The 18007-nt window shown below is 46.7% G+C and overlaps 2 protein-coding genes across 3 annotated transcripts in view; both read right to left on the reverse strand.

The window, feature by feature from the left end:
• LOC130295366 (uncharacterized) overlaps positions 1 to 1970 on the reverse strand; it is a 44724-nt gene extending 42754 nt beyond the window's left edge. The window contains exons 1-2 of one of the 2 annotated variants that reach the window (XM_056546046.1): positions 1538 to 1970; positions 1 to 1441 (exon numbers count right to left, since the gene is read on the reverse strand). In XM_056546046.1, coding sequence (XP_056402021.1) covers positions 201 to 1441; positions 1538 to 1892 — 1596 coding nt within the window. In that variant the 5' untranslated portion in view covers positions 1893 to 1970 and the 3' untranslated portion in view covers positions 1 to 200. The other variant, XM_056546047.1, reaches the window with a different exon arrangement.
• LOC130294974 (uncharacterized) overlaps positions 1925 to 18007 on the reverse strand; it is a 27124-nt gene continuing 11041 nt past the window's right edge. Inside the window, exons 4-9 of the mRNA XM_056545131.1 lie at positions 12302 to 12640; positions 10324 to 10431; positions 7609 to 7701; positions 3317 to 3397; positions 1968 to 2300; positions 1925 to 1936 (exon numbers count right to left, since the gene is read on the reverse strand). Of these exons, the coding sequence (XP_056401106.1) occupies positions 1925 to 1936; positions 1968 to 2300; positions 3317 to 3397; positions 7609 to 7701; positions 10324 to 10431; positions 12302 to 12640 (966 nt within the window). The remainder of the gene's footprint in view (positions 1937 to 1967; positions 2301 to 3316; positions 3398 to 7608; positions 7702 to 10323; positions 10432 to 12301; positions 12641 to 18007) is intronic.

Here is an 18007-nt window from a genome sequence, read left to right on the forward strand (position 1 = left end):
GCTAAAGTCAGCAAACGCTGAGTGGTAAGGTTCGTGACTAATTGAATTACTGTAAGTTCGCTCATCTCTAGTAATTACATTCAGGACTCGTATCTCCCCCCCAAAGTAGTAATTATATTAGACCCCTCATATAAGCCCCTCTTAAGCAGTAATCACTTTCAGGAATCTCAACCACGACACCCTGGTTGAGAATCACTGGTCTAGAATATAGGTGGGCCCCCCTTGTGATTTCTACTGAGAATCCTAAACCTTAGTACCAGGTCAAAGCCCGATATATCATACATATAAATCATGATCAGTAATAAGATCAGCAACAAGATCAGGACTAAAAGCCCCATCAGAATCCTTAAGCTACAATAGGATGTGTTTGCATTAGCTTTGTACTCGTCTGCTCGCTGCTGAGAGACATCACGTGCAATAATATTGGGCCCTTCTTGTGTCTGTGGGGGAGCGCCGTCCTGTACATCACTATCTGATCCTATCTGTGGGGGAGCACCGTCCTGTACATTACTATCTGATCCTATTTGTGGGGGAGCGCCGTCCTGTACATTACTATCTGATCCTATTTGTGGGGGAGCGCCGTCCTGTACATTACTATCTGATCCTATTTGTGGGGGAGCGCCGTCCTGTACATTACTCTCTGATCCTATTTGTGGGGGAGCGCCGTCCTGTACATTACTCTCTGATCCTATTTGTGGGGGAGCGCCGTCCTGTACATTACTCTCTGATCCTATTTGTGGAGGAGCGCCGTCCTGTACATTACTATCTGATCCTATCTGTGGGGGAGCACCGTCCTGTACATTACTATCTGATCCTATTTGTGGGGGAGCACCAACATGTGACTCACTACTACACTCACCTTTCTTAGCATCTGTGTTATCAACGCTGGCAACTTTTTCTTCAACAATTTCCTGTGCACTGGGGATCACATCTTCCTGGGCATCTACACCCTCCTGTGCATCGGAAGCCTTATCTTCCTCGGCACTACTATCTACACTTTCCTGTGTAGTTGGATCCACATCTTCCTGGGCACTACTATCTACACTTTCCTGTGTACCTGGAGCCACATCTTCCTCGGCACTACTATCTACACTTTCCTGTGTAGTTGGATCCACATCTTCCTGGGCACTACTATCTACACTTTCCTGTGTAGTTGGAGCCACATCTTCCTCGGCACTTCTATCTACACTTTCCTGTGTACCTGGAGCCACATCTTCCTGGCCACTACTATCTACACTTTCCTGTGTAGTTGGATCTGTATCTTGCTGGACTCTGCTATCTACACTTTCCTGTGTACCTGGAGCCACATCTTGCTTGGCACTACTATCTACACTTTCCTGTGTAGTTGAATCTGCATCTTGCTGGACACTGCTATCTACACTTTCCTGTGTACTTGGAGCCACATCTTCCTGGGCACTGCTATCTACACTTTCCTGTGTACCTGGAGCCACATCTTGCTTGGCACTACTATCTACACTTTCCTGTGTAGTTGAATCTGCATCTTGCTGGACACTGCTATCTACACTTTCCTGTGTACCTGGAGCCACATCTTGCTTGGCACCACCACCTACAACTTCATGTGCACTGGGCTCCTCAGTGTCCTGGTCACCACCACCTACACTTCCATGTACAGTGACATCTTCCTGGTCACCTCCAACACTTTCCTGTTTGGTAGGAACTTGAACCTCCTGGGCATCACTTTCTACAGTTTCCTGTAAACCAATATATACGTCTTCCTGTTCACTAGAAGCCAAGGCTACACTTTCCTGGGCACCATCTTTCTCCTCCCCAAATTGACGCCTCTGTCTTTTTCTTCTGATCTTTGCTCCATCTTCTGCGCCTCTTCTGCCCGGTACATGTGAAGATCCTGGTACCTGTGCCTCCATATTCATGGGCCTCTGTGATTTAGTGTTGAACTCTCCGGCTAACACACACGCTGTGCCCTCTGTACTTGTGTCAACACTTACCTCAACAACTTTTTTCTTAAGGTGTTGTGAATCCTTCTGTATTCCACTACCATAATGTATTGTCCCTGTATTGATGGACAATGCAGACAATGCTCCCAGCACCACCAACCCGACCCCCATAACATAAAGTCCTTCAGTTGCCTCCAGAGAATTCCCGATGTTTTTGCACTTTTCCTTAATTTGTTCTTGAAAATAATTTCTAAAAATGTCTCTCCTGCTGCTCCGGTCACAGAAGAACCTTGCAGCCAGCTCCGAAATCTCCTGGATAACATCATCTCTTTGGGTTATGGCCTTCCGAAGAATGTCCAACTTTGTTCTCCACTCCCGAAACATCTGCATAATAAAGGTCATTACTAGACGTGACCAGGGCCGACCCAAGACATTGTGCTGCCTGGGTCCAAGAGTGAAATGCACACACACAAACACACAGAAAGGACTATGCCGTTGCATATTAGGGGGCCATAATAAAAAAAACGCAATTCTGGGGTATAGTATTTTTTTTAAAAAAAACTTTTACGCCATTTACCGTACGGGATTAATAATGTTATATTTTAATAGTTTGGACAATTACACATGCGACACTACCTAATATGTTTATTTTTATTATGTTTACATGTTTTCTTTTTATATAGAAAATGGGAAAAGGGTGTGATTTGAACTTTTAATATGGAAGGGGTTAATGGTTTTTTTTTTTTATCCTTTAAAATTATTATTTTTTTTTACACTTTATTAGTCCCCTTAGGGGACTTTTAGGAGAAATCAGTAGATTCCTCATACAGATCAATGACGTTCCATAGAACCTAGTGCAGCCAGGCTCTATCAGATGCAGAGCCGTGGATGGAAAGGAAGGAGAGGTAACCCCTCCATGTACCTCTACAGTGGATTGCGGCGGTCTAAAGGCTTAATAGCCGGCTGAGGTGATACTGAAAACAGCGGAGGGTCACCGGGTATGGAGTGGGCTGACTCGAGCCCATTCCATACACCCCGAGCAGCACCATGATGGACTAGGTCCGTCATGGGTCGCGAAGGGGTCAAAAGTATTCTCGTGGCGGCAATGTGCTGCCCCTGTGAAGGTGTCACCTGGGTCCAGTGGACCCAGCGGACCCATTGTAGGGCCGGCCTTGGAGGTGACCATTAGGGAAGTCCATTTGTAGAGGGGTTTAGGCCTAGGTGTACAGAATGATTCATCTAAGTTTCATTGGCCTTGGTGGATATTTGGGCAAAAGCACTGCTCGCACATTCATGGGTGGCACCAGGTTAGATCAAACTGTGTTAGGAAACCTCCCTGTCACATCCAGAATCCACCTCCGTCTTCTACATCTTCTTTAGTGCATATTTAGGTTACTTACCATCAGATGTTTAGCAAAAGCCATGAAATGGAAGGAAGAGGCCATAGTATGTGTATCTTCATAGTTCTGAAAAAGTTGGACCTACAAAGACAAAACAATTCTACTTATAGCTTGTTATGTCTGAGGAATTGGTTACTTCAAACATTGGCCAACAATGAGGGAGTGTGGGTAGCTCCCAGGTCCATCTAGAACAGGACAAAGTGAAGAGTATGGTGGTCTTTGTTGTTGTCCACTTTATACTGTTGTTTAACCCCTTAAAGGGGTGCTCCGACCCTAGACATTTCATCCCCTATCCAAAGGATAGGGGATAAGATGTCTGATTACGAGGGACCCCTGCGATCTCAGCTGCGGCACCCCCAGACATCCGATGCAAGGTGCAAACTTCACCCCGTGCCGAAAGACTGGCGATGCGGGGCGGAGGCTCGTGACATCACGCCCCCTCCCATACAATTGCATTGTGTATGTAGTCACGCCCCCTCCCATACAATTGCATTGTGTATGTAGTCACGCCCCCTCCCATACAATTGCATTGTGTATGTAGTCACGCCCCCTCCCATACACTTGCATTGTGTATGTAGTCTCGCCCCCTCCCATACACTTTCATTGTGTATGTAGTCTCGCCCCCTCCCATACACTTGCATTGTGGGGGCGCAGCCATGACGTCTTGAGCCTCCGGTGCTTCACCCGACACTCTAAACGAATGCCAGGTGCAGCAAAAATGTTACTTTTTTGGGGTAAACACAGTGCAGTTGTGTTTTTATGCAGTGCACTTGATGGTAAAACACGTTCTCTGTATTCTGTAGGTCACTACAATGACAGGGCTACCAAATATTTCTAGCTTTTGTGTTATTTTACTACTGTAACAAAGTTAAATAGTTATATTCTTAAGGCATTACTGTCGTTTCTAAAAGCTTCTGACGCGTACAAAGTTTTGTTGGGTTGGGGTCTCAGTGCTGAGACCCCCACTGATCTCTAGATGTAGCTTCATTTCCCAACTGGCTCAATCCATGTGATTTCAGGACACTGGCTCCATAGACTTATATTGGAGCCCGTCTCCTGCATTGAGTCGGAGTGGGATGGCTGTATCTAGAGATTGGTGGTGGGCTCAGTTTTTCGTTTTATACATTTTTATGCAGGTGTACAATATAAGATACGGAATAGTTAGACATCACAAAACAAGCAAACAAAAATGGCACACAAAAAGAAAGAATACTACTGTAGAGTAATAATGATCACTATACTCTCAAAAAAAGGCAACTTGACCTTGTTTAAAATCTGGCCTAAATAGTATATACTAAACCATATATCCTCTGCGTGTTGCAGGATCACTGAGGGATTTGGGTGTTTCAGCCAATCAGGATAATTGAGCACTGAGCCAATCAGCTGTGCCACCCTTCACTCACACCTCCCAGAGGTGGGATATTTAAAGGGGTACTCCGGTGAAAACCTTTTTTCTTTTAAATCAACTGGTGCCAGAAAGTTAAACAGATTTGTAAATTACTTCTATTAAAAAATCGTAATCCTTCCTGTACTTATTAGCTGCTGAATACTACAGAGGAAATTCTTTTCTTTTTGGAATTCTCTCTGATGACATCACGAGCACAGTGCTCTTTGCTGATGTCATTATAATAATAATAATAATAATAACTCTTTATTTATTGTTGTCCTTAGTGGGATTTGAACCCAAGGCCCCAGCACTGCAAGGCAGCAGTGCTAACCACTGAGCCACCATGCTGCCCTTAGCATACATCTGCTATGCATGGTTGCTAAAATGGACAGAGACGTTAGCAGAGAGCACTGTGCTCGTGATGTCATCAGTGTTCCAAAAAGAAAGGAACTTCCTCTGTAGTATTCAGCAGCTAATAAGTACTGGAAGGATTAAGATTTTTTAATAGAAGTAATTTACAAATATGTTTAACTTTTTGGCACCAGTTGATTTAAAAGAAAAAAGGTTTTCACCGGAGTATCCCTTTAAAGGGGTATTCCGGCTTTATACATCTTATCCAAAGCATAGGGGATAAGATGTATGACCGCAGGGGTTTCACTGCTGGGGACCCCTGTGATCTCAGTGCAGCCCCAGCATTCTGTGCCGGGCACTGCCTGCGAAACGGGGACGTAGCGCCCACGCCCCCTTGTCACGCCACACATAGACATGGCGTGGTGTGACATCCCTAGGGGTGTGGCAGTGATGTCATGTCCCTGTCTCGGAGGCATCGCCCGGCACAGAATGTCGGGGGCTGCACTGAGAATGCGGGGGTCCGCAGCGGCGGGACCCTGCGATCATACATCTTACCCCCTATCCTTTGGATAAGATGTATAAAGCCGGAATACCCCTTTAAAGTGCTCCATGTCTCAGTCCTATGTCTGTGAGGCTGGGTTCATACTAAGTTTGTAGGGTAGGGGTGCCGGATCCGGTTGGGAGGAGTGAAAACCAGACACTCCCGTACCCCAGCCGCAGAACCCCATTCATTTCAATTACCTGATCTGAGTCAAATGTTTACTCCGGTCGGCTCATTTTTGCCCCATATACGGTTTTCCCACCGGACCTAAAACCGTGGTTTTAGGTCCGGTTAGAGAACTGTGTATGGGGCAAAAATGAGCCGAGCGATGTCAGCATTGGACTCTGGTCGGCATCTGACGACCTCTGTTTCCTAATAAAAACCATCTTGATGATCAAAATGAATTGGGAAAATCAAAGCCATAGACTGATTAACGGTGCTCCCTAAGGGCTCGTTCACACAAGCGGATTTATTTGCGGGTTTCCCTCTGCATGGTGGAAAGGGGGCGGGCTCCCTGCGGCTATCCGCAGCAGGAAAATCCGCCGTGGACCCTATTGACTTTAATGGGGCTTGCAGCGGATTTTCTGCGGTGGAAATTCTACAGCTGAAAATCTGCTGCGGATAGCCTGCCCCCTTTCAAACACGCAGCTGCAAACCCACAAATAAATCTGCTCATGTGAATGAGCCCTTAAAGGAGTACACCGCCCCTAGACATCTTATCCGATCGTGGGGGGCCCACCACAATCCCCCCTGCAGCAGCCCGGAGATACGTTTTCTCCAAGGCTGATGACGGGCGGTGCAGGGGGAGCGGGGCATCCCTTCCAAAGACTTGCATTGAGGGGGCGGATGTGACGTCACGAGGGGGCGGGGCCGTGACATCATGATGCCCCGCTCCCTGCACCCCCCGTCATCAGCCTCGGAGAAAACTTAGCTCCGGGTTGCTGAGGTACTGGGCTACTGCAGGGGAGATTGTGGGGGTCCCCAGCGATCAGACATCTTAACCCCTGTCCTTTGGATAGGGCATAAGAGGTCTAGGGGCGGAGTACCCAGGGGTAAAGTCCTGGGGAAAAAAAGTGTGGGAACTCACCCAAGATTTTCACTTAAAGGGGAACTCTGCCCCTAGACATCTTATCCCTATCATGCCGCCCTCCCATAGACTTGCATTGAGGGGGCATGGCAGTGACGTCAGGAGCCTCTGCCCCCCTTTGCCAGTCATTCGGCACTGAGCAAAGTTCGCTCTGTGCACCGAATGTGTGGGGTGCCGCAGCCGAGATCGTGGGGGTCCCCAGTGGCGGGACCCCTACGATCAGACATCTTATTCCCTAGCCTTTGGATAGGGAATAAGATGTCTAGGGACAGAGTACCCTTTAAGGGTTGGTACTGCAGGACTCCTACGAATAGGAACTGCGTTCCTGCTGTGGAAAACATCACTCTGTTCCCATGAGTTCCTGCAGGACTTGAGCCCTGGGAGTACCCCTTTAAGCGGAGCACGCCATCAGTGTGAACGAGCCCTAAGCTGTATTATGGAGAAAGTGTAATAAATGGGGAGGGGGTGGAAGATGCCATTGGGGATGTAGGGGAGATTTATCAAATCCTGTCCTGAGGAAAAGTTGCTGAGTTGTCCATAGCAACCAATCAGATCGCTTCTTTCATTTTTCAGAGGCCTTTTCAAAAACGAAAGCAGCGATCTGATTGGTTGCTATGGGCAACTCAGCAACTTTTCCTCAGGACAGGATTTGATAAATCTCCCCCGGAGAATCCATATAAGCCCCATAGTCATATCAGGAATAAGAAAAGAGTCAGGCAAAGGATCTGAATAAGGAGACTGGTCAGGCTGGTGTTATCCAGGAGCCAACAGCAACCGAAACATCCCAATAGGGAAGAGAAAAGCTGCGTCCAATACCGGCTTTAGCTAAAGGAGACGGGTATCACTTTGGGAGAGGGAAGGTAAATGTACCTAGAGGCGGTGTCCCGGGGCCCGTGTCCCATCCGGGGTACTGGCTGATTTCTTACCTGCCATTTATATCCAGAGATGGAAAAAGTTTTAAGGCACAGGCCGAAACAGAAGATCCTTCCTGACTGTAAGTGCGTCTTTCCCACCGGCACCTGGTGAGCAGTGATATACATAATAAATACATGTAATGGAGCTATGGAATCAGTGACGGTAACATTGAACACAACATGTCATTGTGGATCGGACTGCCCTGCTTGGGTCCATTAGGAAAGTGCAGGGCCGGCACTGCCTATAGACAAAATAGGCAGCTGCCTAGAGAGCCCTCTTGAAGGGGCGCCGCCCTGTCAGCTGCAATAAAGTTAGCCAGCATTTGAAGCACCCTCCCATCTGATGCACCCGCCCATCTGAAGCACCCGCCCATCTGATGCACCCGCCCATCTGAAGCACCCGCCCATCTGAAGCACCCGCCCATCTGATGCACCCGCCCATCTGAAGCACCCGCCCATCTGAAGCACCCGCCCATCTGATGCACCCGCCCATCTGATGCACCCGCCCATCTGATGCACCCGCCCATCTGAAGCAACCGCCCATCTGATGCACCCGCCCATCTGATGCACCCGCCCATCTGAAGCACCCGCCCATCTGATGCACCCGCCCATCTGACGCACCCGCCCATCTGAAGCACCCGCCCATCTGATGCACCCGCCCATCTGAAGCATCCGCCCATCTGAAGCACCCGCCCATCTGATGCACCCGCCCATCTGATGCACCCGCCCATCTGATGCACTTGCCCATCTGAAGCACCCGCCCATCTGAAGCACCCGCCCATCTGATGCACCCGCCCATCTGAAGCACCCGCCCATCTGATGCACCCGCCCATCTGATGCACCCGCCCATCTGAAGCACCCGCCCATCTGATGCACCCGCCCATCTGAAGCATCCGCCCATCTGAAGCACCCGCCCATCTGAAGCACCCGCCCATCTGATGCACCCGCCCATCTGATGCACTTGCCCATCTGAAGCACCCGCCCATCTGAAGCACCCGCCCATCTGATGCACCCGCCCATCTGATGCACCCGCCCATCTGATGCACCCGCCCATCTGAAGCAACCGCCCATCTGATGCACCCGCCCATCTGATGCACCCGCCCATCTGAAGCACCCGCCCATCTGATGCACCCGCCCATCTGATGCACCCGCCCATCTGAAGCACCCGCCCATCTGATGCACCCGCCCATCTGAAGCATCCGCCCATCTGAAGCACCCGCCCATCTGAAGCACCCGCCCATCTGATGCACCCGCCCATCTGATGCACTTGCCCATCTGAAGCACCCGCCCATCTGAAGCATCCGCCCATCTGAAGCACCCGCCCATCTGATGCACCCGCCCATCTGATGCACCCGCCCATCTGATGCACCCGCCCATCTGAAGCACCCGCCCATCTGATGCACCCGCCCATCTGAAGCATCCGCCCATCTGTTGCACCCGCCCATCTGAAGCACCCGCCCATCTGATGTACCCGCCCATCTGAAGCACCCGCCCATCTGATGTACCCGCCCATCTGAAGCACCCGCCCATCTGAAGCACCCGCCCATCTGAAGCATCCGCCCATCTGAAGCACCCGCCCATCTGATGCACCCGCCCATCTGATGCACCTGTCCATCAAGCAAAACCCTGCCACGCTACCCCCACCCCACCCGTTCTATAATCATCTGCCCTTTTTAGCCTGCTGGAGGAGCGCAGGGCGACTTCCAAGACAGAAAGGGCGATCGCGAAGGTCACATCAGTCCAACATCACGCGCCTCCACACATCGGTAGGAGCGTTCACCTAGGGTAACAAAAATCCGTACACCAGACCTGGGGAAGTGCGAGGCTAAGCTGTGCCCCCTAATATTGTAGGCCCTATAGCAGTATATCATTAGGGTCTCCACCTTTCTTGCCCCCCCCCCCAAAAAAAATACCGGCCATACTAATTTGCATAATTAATTATATATGCATGACATCACAGGATACGCAAATGCGGGATACATTTTGTCCTATTCTGACCCCTATAACTTTTTTATTTCTCCTTATACGGGGCCTGTATGAGGGCTGATTTTTTCGTGCCCCGATCTGTAGTTTTTAACAGAACCATTTTTGTTTTGATGGGACTTTTTGATCGCTTTTTTTTAAATTAAATTTGGGAGTTGTAGTTAGTTACTACAACTCCCAGCATGCCCTGATACAGCCTTTGGCTTAGAAGCTGCCCCAAATGAAAACTACAACTCCCAGCATGTTTGACTATATAGTAGTATATAGTATAGGTCAATGTTTCCCAACCAGGAGGCCTCCAGCTGTTGCAAAACTACAACTCCCAGCATGTTGGACTCTATAGTAGTATATAGTATAGGTCAGTGTTTCCTAATCAGGGGTGCCTCCAGCTGTTGCAAAACTACAACTACTTGCATGTGGGGTATGGAAGGTGACCCCTTCTTTTCGCATGTATAATCTCACTTCCTCAGCTCCACCAGTCCGGAGAAAACTATCTCTAACCCACTAACCAACTACACATGTCCCTGGTTGGTCATTAAGTCATTATCGTCTTTTTTAGAGTTGAAGCTCATTTATCGAAAACTGTCCAAGAGAAACATTGCTGAGTTGCCCATAGCAACCAATCAGATCGCTTCTTTCATTTTGCAGAGGACTTGTTAAAAATGAAAGCAGCGATCTGATTGGTTGCTATGGGCAACTGGACAACTTCTCCTCTGGACGGGTCTTTATATGAATAGTCCTTACCCAGCCGTCGAGGGATTTGTTCCTGTAGAGCGAGTAAGTCTTCTTGGTCCAGCGTATGGCGCTCTTAAGCTCCGTCTTCACATCGAAGTCTTTTACCATCTTCTCAAACTGGAAAGGAATGTATTATAATGTGCATATGGGGCGGTATTATAAATACTATATTCCTGTACATATGGGGCGGTATTATAAATACTATATTCCTGTACATATGGGGCGGTATTATAAATACTATATTCCTGTACATATGGGGCGGTATTATAAATACTATATTCCTGTACATATGGGGCGGTATTATAAATACTATATTCCTGTACATATGGGGCGGTATTATAAATACTATATTCCTGTACATATGGGGCGGTATTATAAATACTATATTCCTGTACATATGGGGCGGTATTATAAATACTATATTCCTGTACATATGGGGCGGTATAATAAATACTATATTCCTGTACATATGGGGCGGTATTATAAATACTATATTCCTGTACATATGGGGCGGTATTAGAAATACTATATTCCTGTACATATGGGGCGGTATTATAAATACTATATTCCTGTACATATGGGGCGGTATTATAAATACTATATTCCTGTACATATGGGGCGGTATTATAAATACTATATTCCTGTACATATGGGGCGGTATTATAAATACTAAATTCCTGTACATATGGGGCGGTATTATAAATACTATATTCCTGTACATATGGGGCGGTATTATAAATACTATATTCCTGTACATATGGGGCGGTATTATAAATACTATATTCCTGTACATATGGGGCAGTATTATAAATACTATATTCCTGTACATATGGGGCAGTATTATAAATACTATATTCCTGTACATATGGGGCAGTATTATAAATACTATATTCCTGTACATATGGGGCAGTATTATAAATACTATATTCCTGTACATATGGGGCGGTATTATAAATACTATATTCCTGTACATATGAGGCGGTATTATAAATACTATATTCCTGTACATATGAGGCGGTATTATAAATACTATATTCCTGTACATATGGGGCAGTATTATAAATACTATATTCCTGTACATATGAGGCGGTATTATAAATACTATATTCCTGTACATATGGGGCAGTATTATAAATACTATATTCCTGTACATATGGGGCGGTATTATAAATACTATATTCCTGTACATATGGGGCGGTATTATAAATACTATATTCCTGTACATATGGGGCGGTATTATAAATACTATATTCCTGTACATATGGAGCAGTATTATAAATACTATATTCCTGTACATATGGGGCGGTATTATAAATACTATATTCCTGTACATATGAGGCGGTATTATAAATACTATATTCCTGTACATATGAGGCGGTATTATAAATACTATATTCCTGTACATATGTGGCGGTATTATAAATACTATATTCCTGTACATATGAGGCGGTATTATAAATACTATATTCCTGTACATATGTGGCGGTATTATAAATACTATATTCCTGTACATATGGGGCGGTATTATAAATACTATATTCCTGTACATATGAGGCGGTATTATAAATACTATATTCCTGTACATATGGGGCGGTATTATAAATACTATATTCCTGTACATATGGGGCGGTATTATAAATACTATATTCCTGTATATATGGGGCAGTATTAGGCTGGTCAATTTGTTGCGTTGCCATGATCGTTCTTCGTCAAGACTCATGCAAGTGAATGGGGTTGTGTTGAGACCCCACAGTTGTATGAAATCCATTGCAATTTGACCACATTCACTTGCATGAGTCTCTCAGCCGCACAATCACGGCAACTCCATGGTGATTTTTGGTCACGCGCCCAGAAAACGTTGTGTAGCCCAAGCCTAATATCAGTCACATGACATTTTGACCACAAGGGCACCATCGTAGTGTGAACCTTCCCTGTAATGACAACTTTACCAGAAATTTTACTTCCAATTTCAATCACAATTTTTTACCTCACGATGTGTCATCACCGGTTCCTTGGGAAGCCGACGGACATCTTCCTCTTCGTCATCAAAGTCCTGGGCTCTTCCATGAGTTGATGCCAATTCAGCGGCCACAAGAGTAACCAGGGCGCCACAAAGCGAACTGCCGATAGGGTCGTACAACCTGCTACACAACGTTTTAATATTATTATTCACGATATTAAGTAGATCTTCGAGATGTTTTTCACGTTGATTCCTGTCTGAGGAGCAGAAGAAATTTCCGGCTGGTTGACAGATCTCCTGGAGGACGTCTACCTCCTCAGTTTCTTGGAGAAACAGTCTCAGATGTTCCATATAGTCCTCAGACACCTGGATGAGAAAATATAGTCTTAAAGGGGTACTCCTGTGGAAAACTTTTTTTTTTTTTTTTTTTTATGAACTGGTGCCAGAAAGTTAAACAGATTTGTAAATGACTTCTATAAAAAAAAAAAAAAAATCTTTACCCGTCCTGTACTTATTAGCAGCTGTATGCTACAGAGGAAATTTTTTTCTTTTTGAATTTCTTTATTGTCTTGTCCACAGTGCTCTCTGCTGACACCTCTGTCCTTGTCAGGAACTGTCTAGAGCAAGGGAAAATCCCCATAGCAAACCTATGCTGCTCTGGACAGTTCCTGACATGGACAGAGGTGTCAGCAGAGAGCACTGTGGACAAGACAAAATAAAAATTCAAAAAGAAAAGAATTTCCTTGGTAGCATACAGCTGCTGAAAAGAACAGGAAGGGTAAAAATTTCTGTTTAAATCTGATTAACTTTCTGGCACCAGTTGACTTATAAAGACCTAAAAAAAAAAAAGGTCACAGAGTACCCCTTTAAGGCTGTGGTCCCACGTACCGCTTTTGCAGCGTATTTCACGCTGTGCAAAATAGTGTGCAGCAGCGGGAAATACGCTGCCTATTCTAAGTGATCATACACACAGGGCTAATCGGTGCCAGCCCTGCATTTTCACTGAAGTTTGGAGGTGGAGCTGCATGTCAGTGTGACTGTGATGGGCAGCTCCATCTCCAAACTTCAGTGGAAAGGCAGGGCTGGTGCCGGCTAGCCCTGTGTGTATGATCACTGAGAATGCGCAGCGTATTTCCCGCTGCTGAACCTGATTTTGCGCAGCGAGAAATACTCTGCAGAAGCGGTACATGGGACCGCAGCCTAAAGGGGTACTACGCCACTAGACATCTTATCCCATATTCAAAGGATAGGGGATAAGATGTCTGATCATGGGGGTCCCGCTGCTGGGGACCCCTGCAATCTCGGCTGTAGCACCCAAGACATCTGGTGCACAGATTGAACTTTGCTCCGTGCCGGATGACTGGCGATGCGAGTGGAGGCTCGTGATGTCACAGCCACGTCCCCTCAATGCAAGTCTATGGGAGGGGGCGTGACTGCCGTCACACCCCCTCCCATAGACTTGCATTGAGGGGGCGTGGCTGTGACATCACAAGCAGGGCGTGACTTTGATTTCACGAGACTCTGGCGCTGCACCCTACACTCTTAACAAAAGCCGGGTGCAGCAGGGAGATCGCACAAGTCCCCAGCGGCGGGACCCCTGCATCAGACATCTTATCCCCTATCCTTTGGATAGGGGATAAGATGTCAAGGGGCGGAGAACCCCTTTAAAAGGGTTATCCAGGAATAGGTAAACAGAGCTAATTTCTTTTAAAAATGCTCCCTGTCTGTCTCCAGGTGTGGTGTGGTTCTGCAGCTCGGTTCCATTGATGTGAATAGAGCCAAGTTTTAATACCACCCCCAACCTGTGGACAACTGTTTATGAAAGAAATTTACTCTGTTTTTCTATTCCTTTCTATTCCCTTTCGATTCCTTTAAGATGATAGAGTGGCTCCAAGTATTTGGATACCTTCCAGTTTTCTGGGAGATGTAGGGGAAACTTAGGTTCCATGGCATGAAGGTTTGCCACCCTAGGCAAAAGCTAATTTTGCTGCCCCCTTGACCCCGCCCATTAGCTCCGCCCTTTGACACACCCCACCTAACTACTTCGGTGACACACTGTAACAAACCTCCTCCTCATGTAATCTCCTTACTACTGGGGTGACACACTATAACAAACCTCCTCCTCATGTAATCTCCTTACTACTGGGGTGACACACTGTAACAAACCTCCTCCTAATGTAATGTCCTTACTACTGGGGTGACACACTATAACAAACCTCCTCCTCATGTAATCTCCTTACTACTGGGGTGACACACTGTAACAAACCTCCTCCTCATGTAATCTCCTTACTACTGGGGTGACACACTGTAACAAACCTCCTCCTCATGTAATCTCCTTACTACTGGGGTGATACACTGTAACAAACCTCCTCCTCATGTAATCTCCTTACTACTGGGGTGACACACTGTAACAAACCACCTCCTCATGTAATCTCCTTACTACTGGGGTGACACACTGTAACAAACCTCCTCCTCATATAATCTCCTTACTACTGGGGTGACACACTATAACAAACCCCCTCCTCATGTAATCTCCTTACTACTGGGGTGACACACTGTAACAAACCTCCTCCTCATGTAATCTCCTTACTACTGGGGTGACACACTGTAACAAACCTCCTCCTCATATAATCTCCTTACTACTGGGGTGACACACTATAACAAACCCCCTCCTCATGTAATCTCCTTACTACTGGGGTGACACACTGTAACAAACCTCCTCCTCATATAATCACCTTACTACTATGGTGACACACTGTAACAAACCCCCTCCTCATGTAATCTCCTTACTACTGGGGTGACACACTGTAACAAACCTCCTCCTCATGTAATCTCCTTACTACTGGGGTGACACACTGTAACAAACCTCCTCCTCATGTAATCTCCTTACTACTGGGGTGACACACTGTAACAAACCTCCTCCTCATGTAATCTCCTTACTACTGGGATGACACACTGTAACAAACCTCCTCCCCATGTAATCTCCTTACTACTGAGGTGACACACTGTAACAAACCTCCGCCTCATGTAATCTCCTTACTACTGGGGTGACACACTGTAACAAACCCACTCCTCATGTAATCTCCTTACTACTGGGGTGACACACTGTAACAAACCTCCTCCTCATGTAATCACCTTACTACTGGGGTGACACACTGTAACAAACCTCCTCCTCATGTAATCTCCTTACTACTGGGGTGACACACTGTAACAAACCTCCTCCTCATGTAATCTCCTTACTACTGGGGTGACACACTGTAACAAACCTCCTCCTCATGTAATCTCCTTACTACTGGGGTGACACACTGTAACAAACCTCCTCCTCATGTAATCTCCTTACTACTGGGGTGACACACTGTAACAAACCTCCTCCTCATGTAATCTCCTTACTACTGGGGTGACACACTGTAACAAACCTCCTCCTCATGTAATCTCCTTACTACTGGGGTGACACACTGTAACAAACCTCCTCCTCATGTAATCTCCTTACTACCGAGGTGACAAACCCCCTCCTCACACGACGGCGGTTAAGGCTGGGTGGGTGCTCCGGATGAGCGGTGGGTGCTTCAGATGCTGGTTACTAACTTTCTTGCAGCAGGCAGAGTGGTGCCCCCATCTAGAGAGCGCTCTAAGCAGTTGCCTATTTTGCCTATAAACAGAACTGGCCCTGCTTGCAGCTATATCCCAAATATGAAATGCCCTTTTGGCACCGCCCCAAAAATTCAGGCTGCGAGAAATTTGATTATATTTAAAGCTCCGGTAACTCCATCTAATCGATTCTCAAATCAAAACCTAATCGTGAAGGCATCTCAAGATGGAATCTTAAAGGGGTACTCCGGTGGAAAAGTTTTAATAGAAGTAATTTACAAATCTGTTTAACTTTCTGACACCAGTTGATAAAAAAAAAAAAGTTTTCCACCGGAGTACCCCTTTAAAGGGGTATTCCGCTGCTAGATATCTTATCCCCTATCCAAAAGATATCTGACCGCGCGGGTCCCCCTGCTGGTCCCTTCCCCCCCTGATGTCCTGCAGCAGTGCCCACGGCGACACGCCCCCTCCCATAGACATGAATGGAGGGGGCGTGGCTTGACATCACGAGGGGGGCATTACCGTGACACCGCAAACATGGCCTCAGGCTCCGATTGTTCTGAACAAACTGTTCGGAATGCTGGAGCGCCGGAGTACCCCTTTAATAAGAGATTTTACTATATAGTCAATGATACTTCCAGCTCAGTACGTACCAGACATGAGACAATGAAGCCAATGAGGTTGTAGTTGAAGGATAATCGTGATATCTCTTCTCGGCTGAGGTGTAGTCTTACCTGCGGAAATGTTATGTTACTTAGGTACATGAAGGGCTCGAAAACTTCCGACATAGAACAAATATATAGATATTATTATAATGATATCTGGGGAAACCTATTGATCATCAGAAGATTAGGATTCTCATCCTTCAAACAGGATAACTGAGCAAAGATATTTAGTGTCCGCACCATTGACTGGAGAAATTACGGGGGTACTCCGCCCCTAGACATCTTATCCTCTATCCCAGTGGTCTCCAACCTGTGGACCTCCAGATGTTGCAAAACTACAACTCCCAGCATGCCCAGACAGCCTATGAATAGTATAGTATATAGCAGTGGTCTTCAACCTGCGGACCTCCAGATGTTGCAAAACTACAACTCCCAGCATGCCCAGACAGCCTATGAATAGTATAGTATATAGCAGTGGTCTCCAACCTGCGGACCTCCAGATGTTGCAAAAAACTACAACTCCCAGCATGCCCGGAAAGCCTATGAATAGTATAGTATGTAGCAGTGGTCTTCAACCTGCGGACCTCCAGCTGTTGCAAAACTACAACTCCCAGCATGCCCAGACAACCTATGAATAGTATAGTATATAGCAGTGGTCTCCAACCTGCGGACCTCCAGCTGTTGCAAAACTACAACTCCCAGCATGCCCAGACAACCTATGAATAGTATAGTATATAGCAGTGGTCTCCAACCTGCGGACCTCCAGCTGTTGCAAAACTACAACTCCCAGCATGCCCGGAAAGCCTATGAATAGTATAGTATATAGCAGTGGTCTTCAACCTGCGGACCTCCAGCTGTTGCAAAACTACAACTCCCAGCATGCCCAGACAGCCTATGAATAGTATAGTATATAGCAGTGGTCTTCAACCTGCGGACCTCCAGATGTTGCAAAACTACAACTCCCAGCATGCCCGGACAGCCTATGAATAGTATAGTATATAGCAGTGGTCATCAACCTGCGGACCTCCAGATGTTGCAAAACTACAACTCCCAGCATGCCCGGAAAGCCTATGAATAGTATAGTATATAGCAGTGGTCTCCAACCTGCGGACCTCCAGATGTTGCAAAAAACTACAACTCCCAGCATGCCCGGACAGCCTATGAATAGTATAGTATATAGCAGTGGTCTCCAACCTGCGGACCTCCAGATGTTGCAAAAAACTACAACTCCCAGCATGCCCAGACAGCCTATGAATAGTATAGTATATAGCAGTGGTCTTCAACCTGCGGACCTCCAGATGTTGCAAAACTACAACTCCCAGCATGCGCAGACAGCCTATGAATAGTATAGTATATAGCAGTGGTCTTCAACCGGCGGACCTCCAGCTGTTGCAAAACTACAACTCCCAGCATGCCCGGACAGCCTATGAATAGTATAGTATATAGCAGTGGTCTTCAACCTGTGGACCTCCAGATGTTG

The sequence above is a fragment of the Hyla sarda genome, chromosome 11 (assembly GCF_029499605.1).
Source record: "Hyla sarda isolate aHylSar1 chromosome 11, aHylSar1.hap1, whole genome shotgun sequence".
Classification (NCBI taxonomy): domain Eukaryota; kingdom Metazoa; phylum Chordata; class Amphibia; order Anura; family Hylidae; genus Hyla; species Hyla sarda.